We start from the raw sequence: 21,112 nt of genomic DNA, 5'->3' as shown, positions 1-21,112 counted from the left end.
TGCAAGATGATTTCTGTGGAGTGATCTTAAAATAGCAAGCATGCTGAAAACAGCTCAGATGTGCACCAGATGAGGACCTTAAATCTGATATAGGCCAGATTTAACGCTCAGGGCAGTTCTATCACACACAATGGCAAAAAACAAAGAACACACCCTATATCACAAAATCTCAAAATAATCCTATATCACAAATTTGTTTTACTTATAATCAGTAATTCATAATACTTATGATATGTGATACAGTCTCACAGGCTGTATCACAGAGTGTTACTATAAACATATACAGAGATAAGATCTGACGTCCTCTGACCTAGTTTTTCTTTTTTCACTATCTTAACCAGTCCTGCCACATTTACAGAGAACTATGAGAGGGCGTGGCAGTACTTTCTTGAACACACTACTTATGCATGTACAGACACCGAGACACCTCATAATTGAGAGTGTGAGCGGCCAAGATACCACCAAGGTGGGACATCTCTGGATTTCTGTGCTGTCCACCTTACCTGCATTAAGGTATCACATTTTCCTTTTGTTATTATTTTGTGTATTTCTTGTAATACGAGGCTGTGCTTGTTGTTTTTCTGGCATATGTTGATTAGTGAGATTTAGGAGTAAAATGTAATAGTTTGGGTCACTCATCAAACAGCATGTAACAAATCTTGGAGCCATAATGGATTTGGATTTTAAATTTAGTAAACAAATCAGTTCTGAGTTGCAAAAAAAGCTTTTTCCAATTAAGGCAAAGCTTAAGCCATTTTTGTCAGGGCATGACTTTGAGAAAATAATACATGCCTTTATCTCAACTTGGCTTGACTATTGCAATGCACTTTATGCTAGAGTCAGCCAAGCATCCCTCTCACATCTTCAGCTTGTTCAAAATGCTGCTGCCAGTCTCTTAACTTAGATCTCCAAACCCCAACCATCCCATCTCCAAGGATAATTTTCAAGCAGTGAGATAACATTTTGCAATGGTTTTGCAGCTACCAGAACACCAAACGTGCTCCACATATTTGTGGGCACTTTAGTGGTTTATTCTGTGGATTTTAGAATTTTAGCTGAGTCATATTATGGCTGTAATGTTGTTTACTTCAGCTACTTTGTGCTTTGTGGGTATGACCTTCTTAATGGAAGTTAAAGATTGAGCATAATCATGATAATTGTGCTTTGTAATCATCTCTTGGCTGCAAACCAAGATGATGAACACACTGTTTTTTAATTTTGGATATAATTCCTCTTTTGTTCCCTCTTCCATAAGAACCCCTGACAAATGTTTTAATGCCAAAATTAGGAAAGTTGGCAAAGTAATTTATACGTTTATCTAGGAAACGTGCTAAGAGGATTTTTTTAAGCTTTTGATTTTTGTCCTAAATGGAGCCTGTGATCTGCATCTTTCCTTGCTCATATAACAATTTTTAGTAGTAAATCATTATCTCAATGCTCATGAATTGAGCACGATTCAACTCATGGTTGATGACTCAAGAAAAAAATCTAATATTTGACAATGGTACTAGTTTCTTTTGACAAATAACTAGCTCTCTTTAACCTGCAGGATTTCACACTTGTGCATGTATTTCCCTCCCTCACAAAACAAATACCTGACCTGCATGTAGTAGCTGTGGGACAGACAGATGAACCATCCTGGGATTTCCACACATTTAACTCCAGAACAATAACAATACTCTCCAGCCCCATACAACCCTGAAACAGGATAGGCTAGCATGAGAAGTTTACACATGAGACAGAATTATGCATGGCTTCCCGTGAAAGTATTTGTGAAATGTGTTGCTCAACATCATGTTACCTGTATAAAGATAAACCTGTACCTGTGGGTTCTGAACAAAATCTCGATCAACTTCATTCCTGAAATCCTCTTACCATACTGTTCAGATTTTAGTCATCAAAGAGAGATATGTGTGAGTCTGTCCTTTGTCTCTCATATATTCAGCTTGCCTGAACCTCTTAACCCTGTTATTTTGTTGCTAGACATTTGATACACTAAATTTAAACATGACTTCTATGCATTGATTCTCATAATAAATAAATAGCTTGTTAGATAACTGCTTCATGACTCTTTGCTCCTCTCTTGGGTTTCACTTGTTTAAAAAAGTCAGACAGCACTCACATTAAAACACACCAAACACCCAAAGTACAACTAGTATCTCCTAGTGTTAAATTCAACCCGACATGCTGATCAGACCATATAACACAATAAGACAATTTTGTGTTTTCAGGGACTGAGCACAGTTGCGGGACAAAAGCTACGTTACAGAAGCCTCAGTTGTTCTCTGAAGAAAGTCTTAATGAAGTTGTTATCAGTGGTTAGTGAGAAGTCCTCCCAGCAGCTACCTGAGGAGGAAGGTTATCACCTCAGATAACATGATGAGCTTGATTATGAGCGAAAGTGTTTCAAAGGTCAAGTGTGATAGTAAAAGTATCACACACACAATTAGATATTCAATCAGAAAGTGAAACATGTAGAAAAAAACTTGAGAGCTGGATATTTAGAAGGTTTTCCTTTAACATGCTTTGAGTGAAGAGAGGAATTAAAGCTTAAAGGTGGGGAATAACAAATACTTGAGCCAGCAGGGGGCAGTATACTCTGTCAGAATTGATGTTTTGCTGTTTACGCACATGACAATCTGTGAAGGTTTTATTTCACTACACTGTAAGAAATACCTCGGTTAAATTGCATTAAAGGATCAGGAGCTACATTTGATCAGCTTTTATGATTTTACTATAATCCAGCAGTTTTTTATTCCAAAGTTGAAAAACGAGTGACAGCTGGGAGTGACAGATCTGTTCCTCTGACATGCCTTGACATGGTTTGTCAGAGTACAAATGCCAAAGGACATCTTTTGTGTAAAAGACAAGTGAAACCTTTGACGAAGTGCATCAAGTTTACTTGTGTGAACAGCCAGATGAAATACCATGTAAGGTGCACCATTATCCCATCCTTTATTATGTATGCCACCAATAAGATTGAGAGCATACAGCAGTAAATTTGCCAAATCATCACACTGGAGAAGCTGTAACCTCCTCCAGTGACTGCTTAGTCACTGAAATACACCAAACCAACATAAACCAAATTAGTTATGTGGTTTATGTTGCTTAAAATCACAAATGTTATCATGCATATGTTGAAACTCTCCTAAAGATTGTTTGCGTCTCTCTTTTGCTTCCAGAAAGATGTCTCTATATGACAGTTTTTTATGTGAAGAACAGTTCCAGTGCTCCATATGCCTTGATGTATTCACCAACCCTGCATCCACACCATGTGGACATAGCTTCTGCATGCAATGCATCACCAAATACTGGAATGGAACTAAGGTCTTTTTTTAAATTTCCTTCATTTTCAGCTTTTTCATTCCCTTGTTGACGTTCAGAGAAGTTATTTAACATATTTTCGTCATTCCTGCATCTCCGATGTCTTTTCTGTTTCTATTGTTTCCATCTTTGCTTATATCTTATTTCCATCTTTCCTTCCAGGTTTTCAAGTGTCCTCTGTGTAAAAAGAGCTTTGAAAAGCGACCGGACCTCCAGATTAACAGAACACTACGAGAGATCACTGACCAGTATAAATCCATGAAAAATGGAGTAGTAAAGAATAAGAGTGGAAGAAAGGGAAGTGGAGGGCATGGAAGCCCGTCAAGCCATTTATTTGATGAACTGAAGAAAAAGCTGCATCACCCTGTGCGAAAGACTCACCAGACCTTTTCTCGGAGTAAGAAAACTTCTGTGTTTCCATCTGTAATAATTTATAGAGTACTTTTCAAACCTCAAGTACAATCTGGAGGAGTTCTCAGATTTCAGAGTAGGCAATTCAGAGTACTTGGTAAATGACTGTCCTGTCATAATTATGTTGCACAGCAGCAAACTTATACAAGACTACGAGCCTAGAGAAGTGCCCTGTTAGGTTTATCTAGGCACAAACCTATTTTGGTTCTGACAGAGGTTTCTTCCTGTTACAAGGGAGTTTTTCCTTCCCACTGTTGCCAAAGTACTTGCTCATAGGGGGTCCATATGATTGTTGGGTTTTTCTCTGTATGTATTATTGTAAGGTCTACCTTACAATATAAAGCGCCTTGAGGCGACTGTTGTTCCGAATTGGCTCTGTATGAATAAATCTGAATTGAATTGAATTACATTTAGTTAAATTGAATGTGCACTTTCACCTTTTGTGGATTAGGAAAGATGAATGCTGAATAATTATTCCACCCAGAAAAAAACAGCAGTTCAAAGAAATCATCATTAGCAGAATGTTAACATGTGATTCATGCCCATGATGAGTGTATGTAAACCTCTGACCACAACTGTACTTGAACAAAGATCTAGGGTCAATGAATGGCTCTACAAAATGTCAGCATTGTGTACCCAAATAGATATTTGACTTTTCACTAAAGCGACTGACTAACCTGAAAATCCCTGATATTTTTTTCATCTTCAGGCTTGGAAAGTGACTCAATCTCAACGTCCTTTCCTCCAGTCAATAACTCACGAGCATCCTCAGTGCCAAACCACAGTTTCAGTGATGCATTGAATGAAACCTATGTGGCAGGTCCTCCGGTTTCCCACCGACCACATACCCGGAGGAGGAGATACACGTTGAGTGGGACTGAGATGAGCCACAATGTCCCTCTTTGTGAGATCCACAACAGGCCAATATTGGTAAAACGTTCACCTTCTGCACCTGTTGAATGAAGTCCTTAAAGAAGACCAAATAAAAATCATATGCAATGGGCTTCAGATTTTCTGTAGGAGTGACCAGGTGTGCATTTGTCCTGAATGCGAGATGGAGGATCATCCAGACCATGACACAGTGACCGTTGAAACCAAATGGATGGAAACCAAGGTTTGAAAATTAAAACAGAAAAAGATAGAGACAAAGGACAGATGGATTAGGTTAGGGAAGTTTCCATGAACATTTTTTTTAAAGGAGTAACAAAGAATTGCTAAAAAGCAGGTGATAACTGACATGTGATAGTATGAAGTTCTGGCATGAACGAACTAGACCATTTAAAAAAAAAATCTGTTAAAAATGATTTAACATCTGAGCCTAAATTCTTAGACAGTGGAGCAGTTTGATAACAGAAAATGAGTCAAATACATAGAATCTATGTTCCTCGACAGCAGGGGTGGGCAACTCCAGGCCTCAGTGTCCTGCAGGTTTTAGATCTGTCCTTGATCCAACACATCTAATTTAATTGGTTAAATTACCTCCTCAACATGTCTTGAAGTTCTCTAGAGGCCTGGTAATGAACTAATCATGTGATTCAGGTGTGTTGAACCAGGGTGAGATCTAAAACCTGCAGGACACCGGCCCTCGAGGCCTGGAGTTGCTTACCCTTGCTCTACACTGTTTCTATTCAATATATCATTTTTAAACATTTGGTTTCAGGTCATACTGCATAAAATATGAAGTTATGTAGTGATTATTTGTTTCCAGAAGGAGGTATTTTGTAAGATATGCTCATTGACTACTGTCTGACATACATTATCACAACCAGATCCACCCTTGTTCCCCACGTGTGTTTCAGAACACCAATAGGCTAAAGGTCAAGTGAAGTCAGCACTGTGTAACATGAATGTTTGTGTATTTAGACACTGCTGACTGTGTCAGAGCGGACAATCCAGGACATGATTATCGAGAGAATCAACAAGATCAAAGAGATAAATGTGTCAGTGACAGACCTGGAGGTAAAACACAAACACATTCTTGTGTAAGACGACAGGTGCATGGTAAAACCTGTAAATCTTCATATCACTTCAAGGTTTTTGTTAAACCAGCAGTCCCCAACCTTTTTTGCACTGGTTTAACGTCACACAATATTTTCACTGACCGGCCTTTAAGGTGTCAAGGATAAATGCAAAAAAATAAAATTATACGACCAAGACAAAAACTGTGCTATTTAGCGAATTCAGTGTGTATTTGTGTAACTTTATCAGCAGCGTCCTCCTGAAATGCGCCAACAACATTGAGAGTAACGTCCTCCTTTCTGCCCCTTAATGCTCTCTGGTCACTATGGTAACACGTAAACATTTCTTTCAAAATAAGACACACAACTACAACATGGGAAAAGACCCAGGGAAACCTTTTTCTGTTCGCACCTGATGGCTGCCCTTCCCTGACCCTGGTTCTGCCAGAGGTTTCGTCCTGTTAAAAGGGAGTTTTTCCTTCCCACTGTTGCCAAAGTGCTTGCTCATAGGGGGTCATATAATTATTGGGGGTTTTCTGTGTAATATTGTAGGGTATACCTTACAATATAATGCACCTTGAGGCGACTGTTGTTGTATAAATAAAATTGAATTGAATTTTTCAAACTTAAATTATGTATTTCCACATGTTGGGAGCTTATTAAACAATATCTATAGCCAATTTTACATAAAAGTGCAGGTGTATTTCCCTGATCTACAATTTATATCTGATTACCAAATTCACATATTACATTTTAAGTTGTTGTTTAGAAAAACATTATGTTTTTCTAAACAACAAAATCATTTATGAAACACTCTCAATTTTTAATTACAATATTCAAACTTTGGTAAAGATTTTATGTTTCTAACTTTTTACCTTGCATTTTAGGATTTCTAGACATTTTGCATATGTTCTTAGATTTTTAGTTGTAGCAAAATTTAGGTTCCTTACATTTGAAATCTGAGCTGCAATTCACAGATGCTGCATATTTCCATGTGATGTGGGAATTTTCCTTTACAGGGGAGATTAATATATATTTTAAACCAAAACAAATTAAACAATTATGTATCTCATATCACTCTGTCTAACTTTCCAGCTGGCAGTGGACCGAGAGACGGCGGGCAGCATTTCTCTATTCTCGAGTTTGGTTTGTTTCATTGAACGTTCCCAGGCAGAGCTGGTGGAGACGATGGAGAACAGCCGGAAGGTGGCACAGCACCATGCTGAATCCATGACAAGGCAGCTGGAACAGGAGATCGAAGAACTAAAGAAGAGACAAAGCGAGCTTTCCAAGCTTGCCCAATTAGATGATCATTTATACTGTGTGAAAGTGAGAATTTAAGGATGAATGTGAAGATGCTAGTACACCCCCATGTTCCAATACTATATATTCTGTGCTGTTGGCAAACTGACATACTGAATCAGACTGAGGAAAGTAAAAAAGTAGAGGTGGTAAATGTTATTTATACAAATAAATAGAAGATAACCACAGAACTGACAAAATGTTCTTATACATCAAAATGCATTTGCATGTATCATTAAGGCATACTAATGCACTCATTGGTCAGACACTGGCCAGACCCATTAAGTATATAATGAAAAATTGATATGCATGATTTGTTTATCTAGAATATAGTAAAAGATATACTATATGGGTGTATACTTGTATGGCTTTTGGTTTACCTATACATATACATAACATGCATGTGACAACAATCTGTTTAAGGTCAAATTCACGTGGATTGAAATCCTATTACCTTAAGTATATTTATACTTTTACTGAAGCAAACATTAAACTACTCATATAGTTTCTAAATAAAGTAAACTTGACTTGATAAGTTAGGGTGAAAAGGGATGTAATGTACACTTCACAGATTGGGGATATCAAAAATGATTATATTTAATATTTGCCAAATTATATGTCACTGACATCAAATGAGTGACACAAAGCTTTTGTAAGCTTTTATAAGAGCACATAAGTGCCCGTTTGTTGTGTAAGGAACATTTTACTCTATTATTAGGTGGTTGCTTGACAACATGACGGTGACTTAATGTCTGATAAGCTTTGATGCTCAACTCCTGATCCTGTAGGAAGAGTTGGCATTTTGGTAAATACTGACAAGAAAAAAATTCTAACATTTCTTTCCACCTGCTCCCTAGATGTTCCCAATTCTGTCCAGCCCTCCACCTACCAAAGACTGGTACAAAGTGTCGGTGAATTCTGACCTGGGGACAGAGTCCATTTACATGTCTATATTAGCTCAGGTGGAGAAGTTTGCCAAAGAGCTGAAGAATATCACAGAAAAAGGTCAGTGTAATGAAAAGCATTCAGCTGGTTTACACATATAATATATAAAGAAGACACAAAATCTGCGAGAACAGAGAACAGGGAATTTTTAATTAGTTCAGACTCAACATACTGAGCAAAAAAACCCAACAACTCTCAAAACAGATTTAGGCGATAGATAACCGACTCTGGCTGTTATATAAAAAAGAAACTTTAAATAAATTTCTTGGCTGATGCTTTTATGTTTTTCTTGAACTGCAAATGAAATGCTAAATACTCAGCTAATGCTGGTCTGGGTAATAAGCTGCATCCATAAACTGTACCAGTGTAATGCACAGATACCCATATGTTAATTAATGCTAAGTAGTAGAACAATAGAATACTATAATTCTGATCACCAAAATGCAGACACAAACTTTTTATGACCCATACCACACATCGGGGTTTATTCAACAGACATTGGACAAGAGAGGTGTGGAAGAGAGTGCAGGTAGGGTGGAGTGGGTGAAGACAAGTGTCAGGGGTAATTGAAGATGTTAAGATTTCTATTGGGCATGAACAGAATTAAAAATGAGTAGATTAAGTGCAATCTACAATCTAGGATCTAGACAAGCCCAGAGAGGCAAGGCTGAGATGGTTTGCACATTTGAAAAGGAGGTGGGTGGATGGTGGGTATACTGAATAAAGGATATTGAAGATGAAGCTGATAGGGAGGAGGAAGAATATCCCCTAAGAGAAGATTCATGGATGTAGTGAAGTCGGTTAGTGTGAGTATAATAGAAGAGAATGCTAGGGGTAGGGTGAGGTGGTGGCAGATGATCCGCTGTGATGACCCAAAAGGCACCAGCTAGAAGATAGTCAGATAATCTTATTAAAAACACGCAAGTGAAAAAAACTCTACTTTAAGAGATCTTTCACATAGAAAGCAGCGTGGAGATTCAGCAAATGGCTCCAAAACCTGTATTGAGCTTTTTCACTAATTTGCATGTACTATGCAATTGTTTTTTATTGGCTATTCATGGTCTTCTTGTGTACTATATGCCACTACTTCCTGTGATTCCCTTTCTCTTCATTGCACAAATGCACATTACACTGTGGCATGAGCATGCCCCACTGGGTGCCCATGCACTGTGCTTTGCATGTCTAGTCAATAAACACAATAAACCTGTTATTTGTCCAATAATTCCTCATCAACACAGAAGTTGAGGCCTAGCAGCCCTCTCAAGAGTATGCCCTCAACTTTAAGCCTTATAAGTTTTCAGATGGATGAATTATAAAATATATTCACACACCATAAAGTTCTTATGATGGGAGAAACCATTAAACTATCAATGACTGTCTTTCTGGAGCAGGCTATAAATTGCCACTAGAGGAATTTTTTAAAGTATTTTTAAGTGTTCAAGCCAGACAGTATTACAGATACAATCATTAAGCAATGAAATACTCCCCCCTGGTGGTGCAGGTTTGTATTAGCTGTTACTTCTATTTCTGCTGGATTACCAGACCAAACAGTAAGGTAGGTTGATGTTAGCTCCTTACACCTGTTGTCTTGTTTCTGTTCAGGTTTTCCTGCACAAACACTGGATCCCAGTCCTTCTCGATCACAACCCAGTGAGTGTCCATGTCCTCTCCACCTTAACAAGTGCTCTTTTAACGGTTACACTGTATACAACTTCATCCACTTTAACCTTGTTGATAATTAAGATCCAAATGTATCTGGTGAGTTTTAACAGCAGCACTGTATTTTGTTAATAATATATAATATTAATATCTATATATATACATAATTTTGTTTGTCTGCAGGGATAAAGGGGATACACGAATATGCACGTAAGTGACACTCATCCAAGCTAAAATTAATGAAAGCAGAATTACCAACAGAAAAAGAAGTTCTTTACATCTTCTTTCAACACAGTGGATGTAACTCTGGACTCCAATACCGCCCATCCAAGACTGGTGCTGTCATCAGACTTGAAAAGTGTGAGGCTCCTGTTCAGTTACTAGACCATTACAATCATGCTGAAATGACTTCCTGTGTCCTCTTGTCTCGGAGCCTCTCTTTTAGCATAAAGAGAGAACAGTAGAAAAAGAAGATGTAAAATCTCCATGAAATGAGCTGTAATTATAAATTGTATATTTCTGCAGGTGAGGTGTGGAGATCGACACCAACTGGTGCCAGACAACTCAGAGAGGTTTGAAAAAGTTGTCTGTGTTATAGGGAGGGAGCCAATCTCTTCTGGAAAACATTATTGGGAGGTATGAGGGTTTGCCCTTTCTAAGAGTCAAAAGTCTTGAAAATCATTGCTCATATATTATAATTCAGTTCTTTATCGTTGATTAAACTTGATTCCATACTGCTTTCATTACAAGATACAATTGTGTGATAAATAAACAAATGTTGGCCAAACATCTTGGCTTCTTCAGACTTACATGCGTTTCACTATTTGAGTGAAGGAATGTGGTTTTTTTGAAAAGGTGGACGTGACCGGGAAGACTGACTGGGACCTGGGTGTGGTCAAGTATTCCGTCAGCAGGAAGGGGAAGATTGAATACACCCCAGACAATGGATTCTGGTTCATCAGTTTAAGAGACAAGTGAGTTAAACACATTGTTGAAGAGTTCTCCAAATTATTGGCCGTTGTAGCTGAGGGAAAAATGCTTATTTCCCAACTGGTTGGCGGTGGTTCCCAGAAGCATGCTGCTTGTTGTCACTTTGGTTGCTAGCAGATTGCCACAATTGCTTGCAGATTTTCATGTGTTTCTGCAAGTATGTGGTTAACTACTTGTGGTAATACAACATTATGGTGTGACACAAACTGGAAAGGGAGAAGGTTCCCCTTCAAAGTAAAAGTTGTACCTCAGAGCTACAGTCAACATGTTTCATATGTTGTATATGTATATATATTTTTAGTTTCAATATAGGTCTGAGAGAAGCTAAACAGTATTTGTGGACAAATCGTCACTTAGTCACTTCCATTTAATTATGACCGCAACATATTGTCCAGCGCAGTACTGTAGTATAGACCTATTTAACACCATATACAGTTTACACAAGGCAATTTTATTTCTTATATGAATTTTATTTATTTTAACGGTCATAAACTGGCTGTGACATGTGACAATAATAATAACTGTACTCCATTAAAACATTCACAGCAGGTGGTATATCCAATCTTTAAATGATGACCTGCTTCTGGGTCCAAACTACTTTGCGTTTATTAAGGCTGTTGTGTTTTTAACATGTTTTAATGCTTTGTATCTTGTTCGATTTAATCTGAACAGCCCCCTAAAAACAGCCAGTGATCGCTATTAGCCTCTCTCAGCTTTTATTATCACTGTTCATTTTAAAGCTCAGTTTGAAAACCTTACAATGTAACTATAGCCCAGTTTAACCAGAGCTTCTATGTACCCTCTGGTGGACCAGTTCTAGGTTTGTGAGGTAGTGTTAAAGGGAGAATGGTTTACAGGAGGCAGGTGAGTTGAGGAGAACGCTGTATTATCACACAGATGATAGCACTGCAACATAGACACAACTATAGCTGGCAAAACAATTTATAACCTAAACAATCTCAGTCATAGAATCACTGTTAAGGGTCTCTGAGTCTCCACATGGGTGTCAAGTCAAGCTCGCTTTTTCTTGGAGAAGAAGATGAGAAAAAAATCAGAAAAGAAGATTTAGTGGGTGCACCCTCAGGTCTTTTTCTACTGTCAGCACTGTTATGTGGTCTGGGCGTGTCCTACCAAACCGCGAATCTTCAAATGAACTAAGGACGATCATTGCAGCAGACAAATTCTAGGGTCTGGGATGGCTCGACATCTCCTCTCAGAGGAGAGTTCCAACATCAGAAATCCATGAACAACCACAAATGGGATGGAAGGGGGAAAAAAAACCCAGCCTGCATGACAATAAAAACCTTTATTACATCCAGCTTTGGAATTCAGCTCACACACATATTTGTGTATTCAAGTATGTTAACCATATGGACATAGCATCATTTCAATCCTTATACAAAATGAAAATAAACCATTGAACTAATAAAATAGTATAAGTTTGCACTGAAAAACACATTACAGTGGACTTTTCTTTTTGGAAATGAAAGAACTGATTAAGTCTTAATTATTGTTTATGGAGTCTCATTATCTTTAACTAGAAAGTTATCAAGTTTTTCTGACTTGTACTCACCTTACATTATAGTTTTAATCAGCATTTATTTCTAAACAAATTTTTCACGTACAAAACCATATGGGATAGACGCTGGAGCCTATCCCAGCTGTCGTAGGGCGAGAGGCGGGGTACACCCTGGACAGGTCGCCAGTTTGTTGCAGGGCTAACACACAGAGACAGACACCCACATTCACGCCTACGGGCAATTTAAATTGATCAATTAACCTAACCCTACTAACTGCATGTCTTTGGACTGTGGGAAGAAGCCAGAGTACCAGGGGAGAATATTTGTGTAATATTCCTTATCCAGCTACAGGACTTCAATCACATTTTACACATTGCCTGCAGCAGCAGCAGTAATATTTGCATGCAAATAAAGAGGAATAAAAGTGGAATAAAGAGCATTGGCTTAGGCAGGACTATCACATGGTTAACTTGGACATAAAACCAATTTTTATTAATATTATTTAATATTAATAAAATTTAATATTAATATTAATAAAAATTCAGTCGTTCTTATTAATAAGAACGACTGAATCCTCCAAACACTGTTTTGAAAACTTCATCAGTGCCTACCCAACTTACCCACACACCGATAGACTTGGGAAGAGGGCACCATGCTCGCTACATCAGCTAGCAATGCTAACTTCCACAACACTCATCAAGACGGTCGGAAGTGCTATAATTTCCGTATAAACAACCTCCGGTTTTCTAGGTGATTCCGTTCTGCTCCTCCTTAACCAAATACCGGTTACAGGCTGTTATTTTTTTCCACTACAGAAAGTATTTTTCCTCATTAATCAGGGATTGTTTGTTTTAGCCTTTCGCTGTAGCCTCATCTACACTGCACTCGAATGTCCTTCAGTAAGCATGAGGAGGCAGGATCTAATTCTCCTAACCAATCACATGCAAGAATGTATGGTTTAAGCCAATAAGGTGAAAGGATGGCAAAATAAATTTGATAGACATAGATTTGAGACAATAGAGAATAGGTTTGGCAAAAAAGAGCAAATAAACTATAGTGAATTATAAAATATAGAATTATAAAAATAGATTAGACAGAACAGGAAAAAGAAGAACTGTGGAACCTCAATTCCACTGGGCTACACCAGCCCATGCAGCAGTATATTAATGACTAACCTTGTATTGTAGATGGATTATCTCAGTTGTTCTCCTGACTAAAGTTTGGTCTGTTTACAGTAGGGTTGCCAACTCCCTGAGAAATAAATAAGGGACACCTCGTGGCCAGGGCCGGGCGACCCAATTGTCTTCACCCTTCCCAGTGTGGTGAATTTTTTAGCTCTTTTTTTGTGTGTGAAATTATTTTTTTAACCATTTGACTTGAATTTGATTCAAGTAGATGTGTATTCTTTGTGATATCAACACATGGGAAACAAAAATCATTTAGCCATTTATTTTTAGCTCAAAATGACAACATTAACACAATAAAACAGGTCTCTTTCTTAAACAGAAGCCTGTCATGCTTAACTTTTGAGAATAAAAGTAAATCTTTCTTTAAAAGAACTCTGTCCTGCTTAACTTAAAATTATATAAATTAATAGAAAACAATAGAAAGAAAAATATTCTTGTAACAGTGCACATTTAGTGCATTTAGTGCAATTGGCTTCAGTAGAGGCATTATTTCAGCTTTTGCTCCCGTTTGTAAACCCACTTGTTCCCATGATTACGCATCATAACTCATCATCATTATTCATCTATGTATTACTTTTATGTATTACTCATCTATTTGTTGTAATCATCTATCCTTGCAGTTGTTTATTACACAAAATAAATTATATTATCACACTTCTGGCCACATAGCGCTGATATTCACTGCACATGCCCATATTAACCTTAACCAGAGGGTTTAAAAACAAACAAACCAGTGTTTACATACCATATCTGCTTCTGCCGTGGCCTGGTGGACAAAAATTGGTTAAGGGTTCCCCGAGCTTTCAGGCCCCTCATGTTCTTCATGTGCCCACCATTAGAAGCATGTCTATGGAAAAAGTGCGCCGGCACACAGTGCAGTGCGCTTTATAGGTGTTATCGTGCACTTTTCCAGCCAGGTGTTTTCCTTTTCCCATTCTTCCCTGTACTTTTGCAGCCTTTTTTTCCTTCTCTGAGAGGAACAAACATTGCTGCTCTAATGCTGGGCTTACACTGTGCGATTTGTGGCCCATTTTGAGCCGATTTTTGAGTTGTGCGACCAATTTGGTGATCGGCCCGATTTTGGCCTTCATCGTGCATCGTGTAGTATACGTGGGGTAACGAAAAGCGATTAACACCTCACGACCAGCTCCCGATCATCAATTGCTCGTGAGGGTGTCACCGCAGCCACTCACACTGCTCACGCGCAAACACGTAAACGTCGGTGAAAAAGACGGAGCAGCACAGCTGTGCAGCGTGTGATCTGGACACAAGCGATGGAGGCACAACTTGTAGAACTTTGGAAAGCTCATCCGAGCCTTTTCGATGTGGCATCACCAAATTATCACGACCACAACAACCGTGAAAATAGTTGGATTTACATTGCTGCTCAATCACAGCTGTCTGATCAGTGTTTTTCATTAGCAATTTAGCAAAGTTGATGGTGGTGTGTGTCTGTGTGAGTGAAAGACAGAGAGGGAGAGCGAGCGACAGATTTTCTGTTATAACCTTCATTTTATGGACGCACAGTGTGAGCACTCGGGTCGCATCAGAGCATCGGGTCGTATAGTGTGAGACCCTGCATCGTGACCTACGAACTTATAACCCATGCGAGCCAATCGTGCAGTTTGAAAATCGCACAGTGTTTGCCCAGCTTCAGGTGTACTGTCGTCTGAGACTTGCACCGCAGTGTCAGCATTTGTTTCCCTGTTGGCCATGCTTTTTGTTGTGGTCATCTGTTGTCTTCCGGTATTTTCTCCGCAAGCGACCTTTCCTCAACCAATGAGATGAGCGGTAATCTGAATTGTCATAAGTGTGCTGTCAGCTCATTGGTCACAAAGCAGGAGCGGGGCTGGGAATTATGTTTTCAAACAAAGCGTTAATTACATTAAAACTTATAGTGTCACGGTTTGCCAGGGCAAGCCGTGGGGAATGTTGGAGAAAGGACCCAAACGCTGGACTTAGTGCAATGAACAGTGCATTTATTTACAGTGGGGGTAAATATACACCACACAATAAGTCTCCCGAGTGCTCCCTCAACTCCTGTGTCGTGCCTTCTCCCAAGTGCTGGTATTCCGTGCTCTCTGCTCCTGTGCCTACGCACACCCCGTGCGTCCTGCAGTCCCGTGTTCCGCTCTCCTGAGGAAAAACCAATAGACGCAGTCGTTATGGCACCACTCCAGCAGGCATACACTTAACAGTACTTGCGACACTGACATGGAGTCTAACTCAACGATCCTGCGCCGGAGGAAGCTCCATCGCTCTGTTAAGTAGCTCCCCCGACGAGCCTGATCAGAAGCAGGTGTGTGGGAACCTAGGCGTGACCAGCAGCTGGCAGGGCCACACCCATCAGGCCTGCAGGTGGCTGTCCTTCATCCTCCAGCCACACCCGCAGACACACGTACACACACACACACACACACACACACAAGCATGGAACACAAGAGCACAGTGCAGCAAACATACACCCAATAATAATCATAATAAAGGTCCATACTGTTCACGGACCCCGAGTCCCCGGAACCGGGTCCGTGACAGTACCCCCCCTCTAAGGGTCGACTCCCGACGACCCTAAAACAAAAACACCAAAACCAAAAACCACAGTACAACCAACCCGGGGCGGGTGGCGGGGGGTCCAGGACGGAGGGCCCCAAAACCTCTCCGCCAAACAGCCACCACAAAGCAACAAAAGAAAAACACAGTTCAACAGTCCAATCCCCCGGTCCAGTGGCAGCAAACACAGTTCTGGCGGCCGACCCGCAGGACGGCAAAACAAGCGGGACCTGCTGTGGGTTAGGCAGTGGCGGCAAAACAGTTCAGGTGGCCTACCTCTAACCCCTTGATGGAAACGCAGCAGCTCCAGCGGCCTGCCACGGGTCCGGTGGCGGCGGCGAAACGGTTCTGGTGGCCTGCCACGGATCTGGCGGCGGCGGCGCTGCAACTCCGGCGGGCGGCCACGGGTCCGGCGGTGGCGTTGCTGCTGCGGCAGGCAGATATGCATCCGGCAGCCGCTGCGAAACGGTCCCGGCAGGCGGCCACGGGTCCGGTGACGACAGCGTGGCAGCAGCGACGGGCTTCCACGGGTCCGGTAACGGCGGCGTGGCAGCAGCGACGGGCTTCCACGGGTCCGGTAACGGCGGCGTGGCAGCAGCGACGGGCTTCCACGGGTCCGGTGACGACGGCGTGGCAGCTGCGGTGGGCGGCCACGGGTCCGGTGACGACGGCGTGGCTCCGACGAGCAACCGCGAGGTGTGGCACCTGATCTACGACGTGCTGGTTGCGGTCGTGCGGGTCGCGGACGTGCTGACCCCTCCGGCTCTCCAAGGTCTTGCGTGGGCAGCACGGGTTCCTCCTGCCCGCTGAGCTCCTCAGGCTTGCTGAGCTCCAGCTCAGGCTGCGGCGCGGGTTGCTCCAGCTCGGCCCCCTCAGGCTTGCCGCGCTCCTCAGCTAGCGGCGCTGGCACCACCGGCTCGCTGAGCTGCTCCTCCGGCGGCTTGCCCCGGGTCCGGTGGCGCTGCTCCGGTGAGCAACAGCGAGATGTGGTACATGGCCGGTGGCGCGCTGGTCGCTGACGTGGACGCGCTGGATGTGGACGGCGTGGAGGGCGCGCTAGACGTGGAGGTCCCTCCGGCAGCGGCGCTGGCTCCACCGGCTCGCTGAGCTCCGCCGGCTGCGGCGCGGGCTCCTCCCGCTCGCTGAGCTCCACCGGCTGCGGCGCGGGCTCCTCCCGCTCGCTGAGCTCCACCGGCTCCTGCCCGCTGAGCTGCTCCTCGGCTGGCAGCATGAGCTCCTCCGGCTCGGGCCGAGCAGGTCCGGGTAGCGTCGTAGCAGGTGGCACTGCTACAGATGGTGAAGAGCTGAGCGGTGTGGAGATCGCTGAACGAGGAGACGCTAGCTGCACTGTTGGCTGGCTTACAGCAGCGTCGGCGGAGTCACCATCCACTAAAAACAAAGAAGGAAATGGGTGAGAAATGAAAAAGTGTCCTTATTACTCTCCACAGCCGGCTCTTGAGATGTCCGGGAAGTCGGCTGCGGTGAGGAACGCCGGCGGCGCGAGCGTCGTTTCCGGGTAGACGTCGGGGCCGGCGTGTCAGGCTGTGCATCCACCAGCTGACCGGGCTGGCGAGCAGCCTGAGTAGGAGAGTGAAGGTGGAGAGTTGAGAGCAGGAAGTCCAGGACTACTGAATTGAGGGAGTCCACCAGCCAGGGGAATTTGAACAGCGTCTCTTGCAGCCGCCTCTCCACGGCGTGACGCAAACCTTCCGCGGGCTTCTCCCCACACAACTCGCATAGGCGGTAAACCTTGTCCATCACCTCCCTCCTGAGCCTCTCCTCAGAGACCGCTGGGTCCATGCCTGGCGGGATCATTCTGTCACGGTCAGGCAGGCAGACCGTGGGGATATGGGGAATGAGGACCCAAAACGCAGACTCTGCGATGCAAACAGTGCTCTTTATTTACAGTGAAAACTGTACACACAACAATACATCCCCGTGTGCTCCCGACTTCCACTCCGTGTCTTCTCCCAGTGTTTGTGCTCGTGTGTCCGCTCCCTCGTGCCAGTGCACTCTGTGTCTGCTGCCCTCTCGTCCAGCAATCCTTCCTGGGAAAATAGAGGCAGTAGTTAGTACCCTCAGTACCCTTGGTAAGCTCACACTCACAAACAGACCAACTGGAGAACTGACGGGAAGTCTCACGAAATGATCCCGCGTCGGTGGGAGCTCCAAGACTCTCTTAAGTAGCTCCCCCGACGAGGCCTGAGGAGCAGGTGTGTGGCTTCGGGTGTGGCCAGTCCACCAGCAGGGCCACACCCACCCGGCCTGAAGGCGCCCGCAGACTGGCACTCGCAGAAACACATACACACATCCGCAAACAGGAAGAAGAGAGACAGCAACACCAAATATACATATAATATAACCAGTCCATAACTGCTCAGGGATCCTGGGTTGCTCAGACCCAGAACCCTGACATATAGACTACTTTTGATTCTCACTGTATTACGGGACAAAGTGCGTCCCTTTTCAGCTCAATACGGGACGTGTACTTTTGTTTCTAAATACGGGACGATTCCGTTTTTTAAGGGACGGTTGGCAACCCTAGTTTACAGCAACTTGCCATGCGATTGCATTTGTTCCTAACCTTCGGGAACCCTCGCGTTAACTTTTATCAAGTGGAAAAAAGTTAACGTTCGGCGTCCAGCTTCACGGTGTTTATATATGCTGACAATAGTGGTGTAGCTAGCCACCATGTTAGCTCATCTTTATATACCAGCTAACCCTACTTCAGTAACCCTACAAACACCATGGCTGTTTAGTTTTCTGTCTTCATTTATTTTGGAAGTGATAGCTGAGCTGTATGTTTCAACTTTTGCTGTGGCTTTTAAGCTGGCGGATTTTTGGCTTCACCCCCTCCTTCATGGTTTGTGCACGTTGAAGCTGAGTTTTCTTTTTTTTGGCCGTTTCAGCCAACAAAACAAAATATCATCATGTGGTGGCCTTACTGGATCTGCTGAGGGTTGTGTGATGACCTTCTCCGGGATCCCCCCCCACCCAAGGGAATGACACCACTCATTCGCTACTCCCTCTCTGATGAAGAGTGGGCTGAGAAACTCCTCTCTCTCTCTCTGGCCTGGATGATGGCCTCTCAAGCTCTTGGAAAGTATGCTATCCTTGCTAGGAATGGATGATGACGGATTCATCTTCACTTACGTATTCCTCCAACAGTTGCTGGCTCCAGCGCAAGCTGGCCTCGCCAACTCCCTGTCTCTGGCCTAGCGGGATTACCGCTCACTCACTGAAGAAATGGATCACATTCTCCTGGCTATTAGGAGCTTTGGTATCCAGACGATAGTTCCGACGGGATCTCCCGTGACCCCCACAATTTTCCCGGGGGCAACCGACGCATTGATGGTGGGTGGGATCACTGTGATTTTACCATCAGTGTTTTGGCGTTGCAGCATGGCCGCCTTGCAGTTTTAAGGCCGAGGGAAATGAGGCTGCCACCACTCTGTAGCAGCCGCGACCGCTGACAATAAGGAAAGGCTCCTCTTCATAGAGGACTCACTCAAGAAGACATTTTCTAGTTGACTCTAGCTCCCAGAAGAGCTACGGGAACTGTTGTGTCGTCTTTGCATACATTCACATTTAGCCAATAATGAGACAGAAAATTCAATTAGCAGAGGATGAAGACCAAACAGAACTGTGAGACATAACATTGTACTTGTATAAATGAAAAGGACAGAAACACTCCAGATTGATGCTAATGTTTCCCAGCATTTGCTGAATGTAAAAATAAAGCAATGACATGTAAATGTTGGGTTTAAAAGCCGGTCTTTTTAGCAATCCCCCACAAAGAATGTTTTCAGTTGTTTAATTTTTCCCTTTTACCTGATAGATGTCTTACTTTTTTAAGTTCCTTAAAAATGCATGAAAATGCCATGCTTTTGCAATAATGCAGATTAAAATGCAGTTAGTCCTACTGATGTTAGAAGAACTTTTTCATCTTTAATTTCCTTTCCCTTTGTCATTTCTCCCCACAGAAATAAGTTTGGCTTTCGATCTCAACCCTACACAGATGTCCCAGTGAACCTTGTACTTCATAAGATCGGGATATTTGTGGACTTTGAAAATGGACAGGTGCGCAGGTGTACATGATTGGAATTTACCTGTCTCATAAAGAATGTGCAAATTGAGTCCCCCTTTAATTTCAACTTATTTAGCTACATATAGATAAATATTATAAATATACATATTTTCACTATTGTCTTGTTTATGTAATTTTACTTTAGGTGTGTTTCTCTTCTTTGCAGGTGTCTTTCTACAATGTTGATGCTAAGATGCACATCCATACTTTTAATGACATTTTCAATGAGACCCTCTACCCTTTCTTCAGCCCCTGCACCAACAAGTCAGGAAGGAACGACTTACCACTGATCATCACGCCAGTGAAGATGACCGAGTGACACCTAAAAGTTACATAATATTGTATTTCTTCCTCTCAGTTTTATTTTCCTGCCATACATATAAGCTTAGTCAGTTTTTTCCCCAATTGTATCTATCTGTAAATATTCCCTATTGATTTAAACCTCGCAGTTGTCAGACTGTTATACAGATTAAATGTTTTTATGTATTTTGAAACTGATAATCTATTAAACAAATATTATACATTTGGATGTATTGTGGAAGTTTTCCATTTAATAAAGCCTGCAAACAAGCGGTGAGTGGTAGCTAACATGCTTTACCCCTCTGGGGTCCAGGGTATAAATGACTGTTTTTGACTACTTTTGATTTTACCTCTATATTTCACCTTTAAAACAGTTTATCTTGCCTTGTTTGGTATCATTATTTTCAGCATAATCTCAAATATCTGAAATTGGAGGTTTCTTTTCATTTTGATTTTTTTTTATTCTTAACTTTACCAAATGGACCATCCCGGCCTTGCTGTATTGGTCTATTTAATTCACCTTTGTTTTTATTGTTTATTTTATTTTCACTTGCTACACACGGGACAGGCATGACTGGGGGAAAGAAGGAGAAAGAAAGAGAGGTAGGGAAAGAAAAACAGCGGGGAAGAGGAACGGTGATAAAGGGCAAAAAATAAAAACCAACCAAAACAAACAGACAAAAACAATATATATAAATATATATATATATATATATATATATATATATATATATATATATATATATATATATATATATATATATATTTAACAGGTGGTCCATGGATCACCTGTTAAGAAAGAAAAAAGAAAAAACAAGCAAAAAAGAGAGCAATATAATAAACATCATCATCACGATAATCTATGTGATTATAACAGTA

The 21,112-nt window shown here is 41.9% G+C and overlaps 1 protein-coding gene and 1 pseudogene across 1 annotated transcript; one reads left to right on the top strand and one right to left on the bottom strand.

Moving 5' to 3' along the window:
• Nucleotides 1-403: 403 nt before the first annotated feature.
• LOC102793303 (E3 ubiquitin-protein ligase TRIM21) lies at nt 404-20,378 on the top strand. Its single transcript, XM_035913230.2, has 15 exons — nt 404-513; nt 3,183-3,327; nt 3,487-3,721; nt 4,445-4,665; nt 4,745-4,849; nt 5,599-5,694; nt 6,789-7,022; nt 7,853-8,000; nt 9,543-9,590; nt 9,783-9,809; nt 9,895-9,959; nt 10,125-10,235; nt 10,455-10,573; nt 19,830-19,926; nt 20,100-20,378. Exons 1-15 carry the CDS (start codon nt 404-406, stop codon nt 20,250-20,252), a joined length of 1,914 nt encoding a protein of 637 aa, XP_035769123.2. The 3' UTR covers nt 20,253-20,378.
• On the bottom strand, nt 15,783-17,661 carry LOC148103950 (uncharacterized; annotated as a pseudogene).
• Nucleotides 20,379-21,112: the final 734 nt, after the last annotated feature.

Source organism: Neolamprologus brichardi, chromosome 3, assembly GCF_056152115.1.
Source record: "Neolamprologus brichardi isolate AB-2024 chromosome 3, ASM5615211v1, whole genome shotgun sequence".
NCBI lineage: Eukaryota > Metazoa > Chordata > Actinopteri > Cichliformes > Cichlidae > Neolamprologus > Neolamprologus brichardi.
This window is presented reverse-complemented; position numbering and strand designations above follow the sequence as displayed.

Excerpts from the sequence above, each read along its gene's own strand:
- LOC102793303 (XM_035913230.2), top strand. The coding sequence starts at position 404 with ATGCATGTACAGACACCGAGACACCTCATAATTGAGAGTGTGAGCGGC. Across the intron at positions 7,023-7,852 it reads ATCATTTATACTGTGTGAAA|ATGTTCCCAATTCTGTCCAG; the intron begins GTGAGAATTTAA and ends CCTGCTCCCTAG. Across the intron at positions 8,001-9,542 it reads GAAGAATATCACAGAAAAAG|GTTTTCCTGCACAAACACTG; the intron begins GTCAGTGTAATG and ends GTTTCTGTTCAG.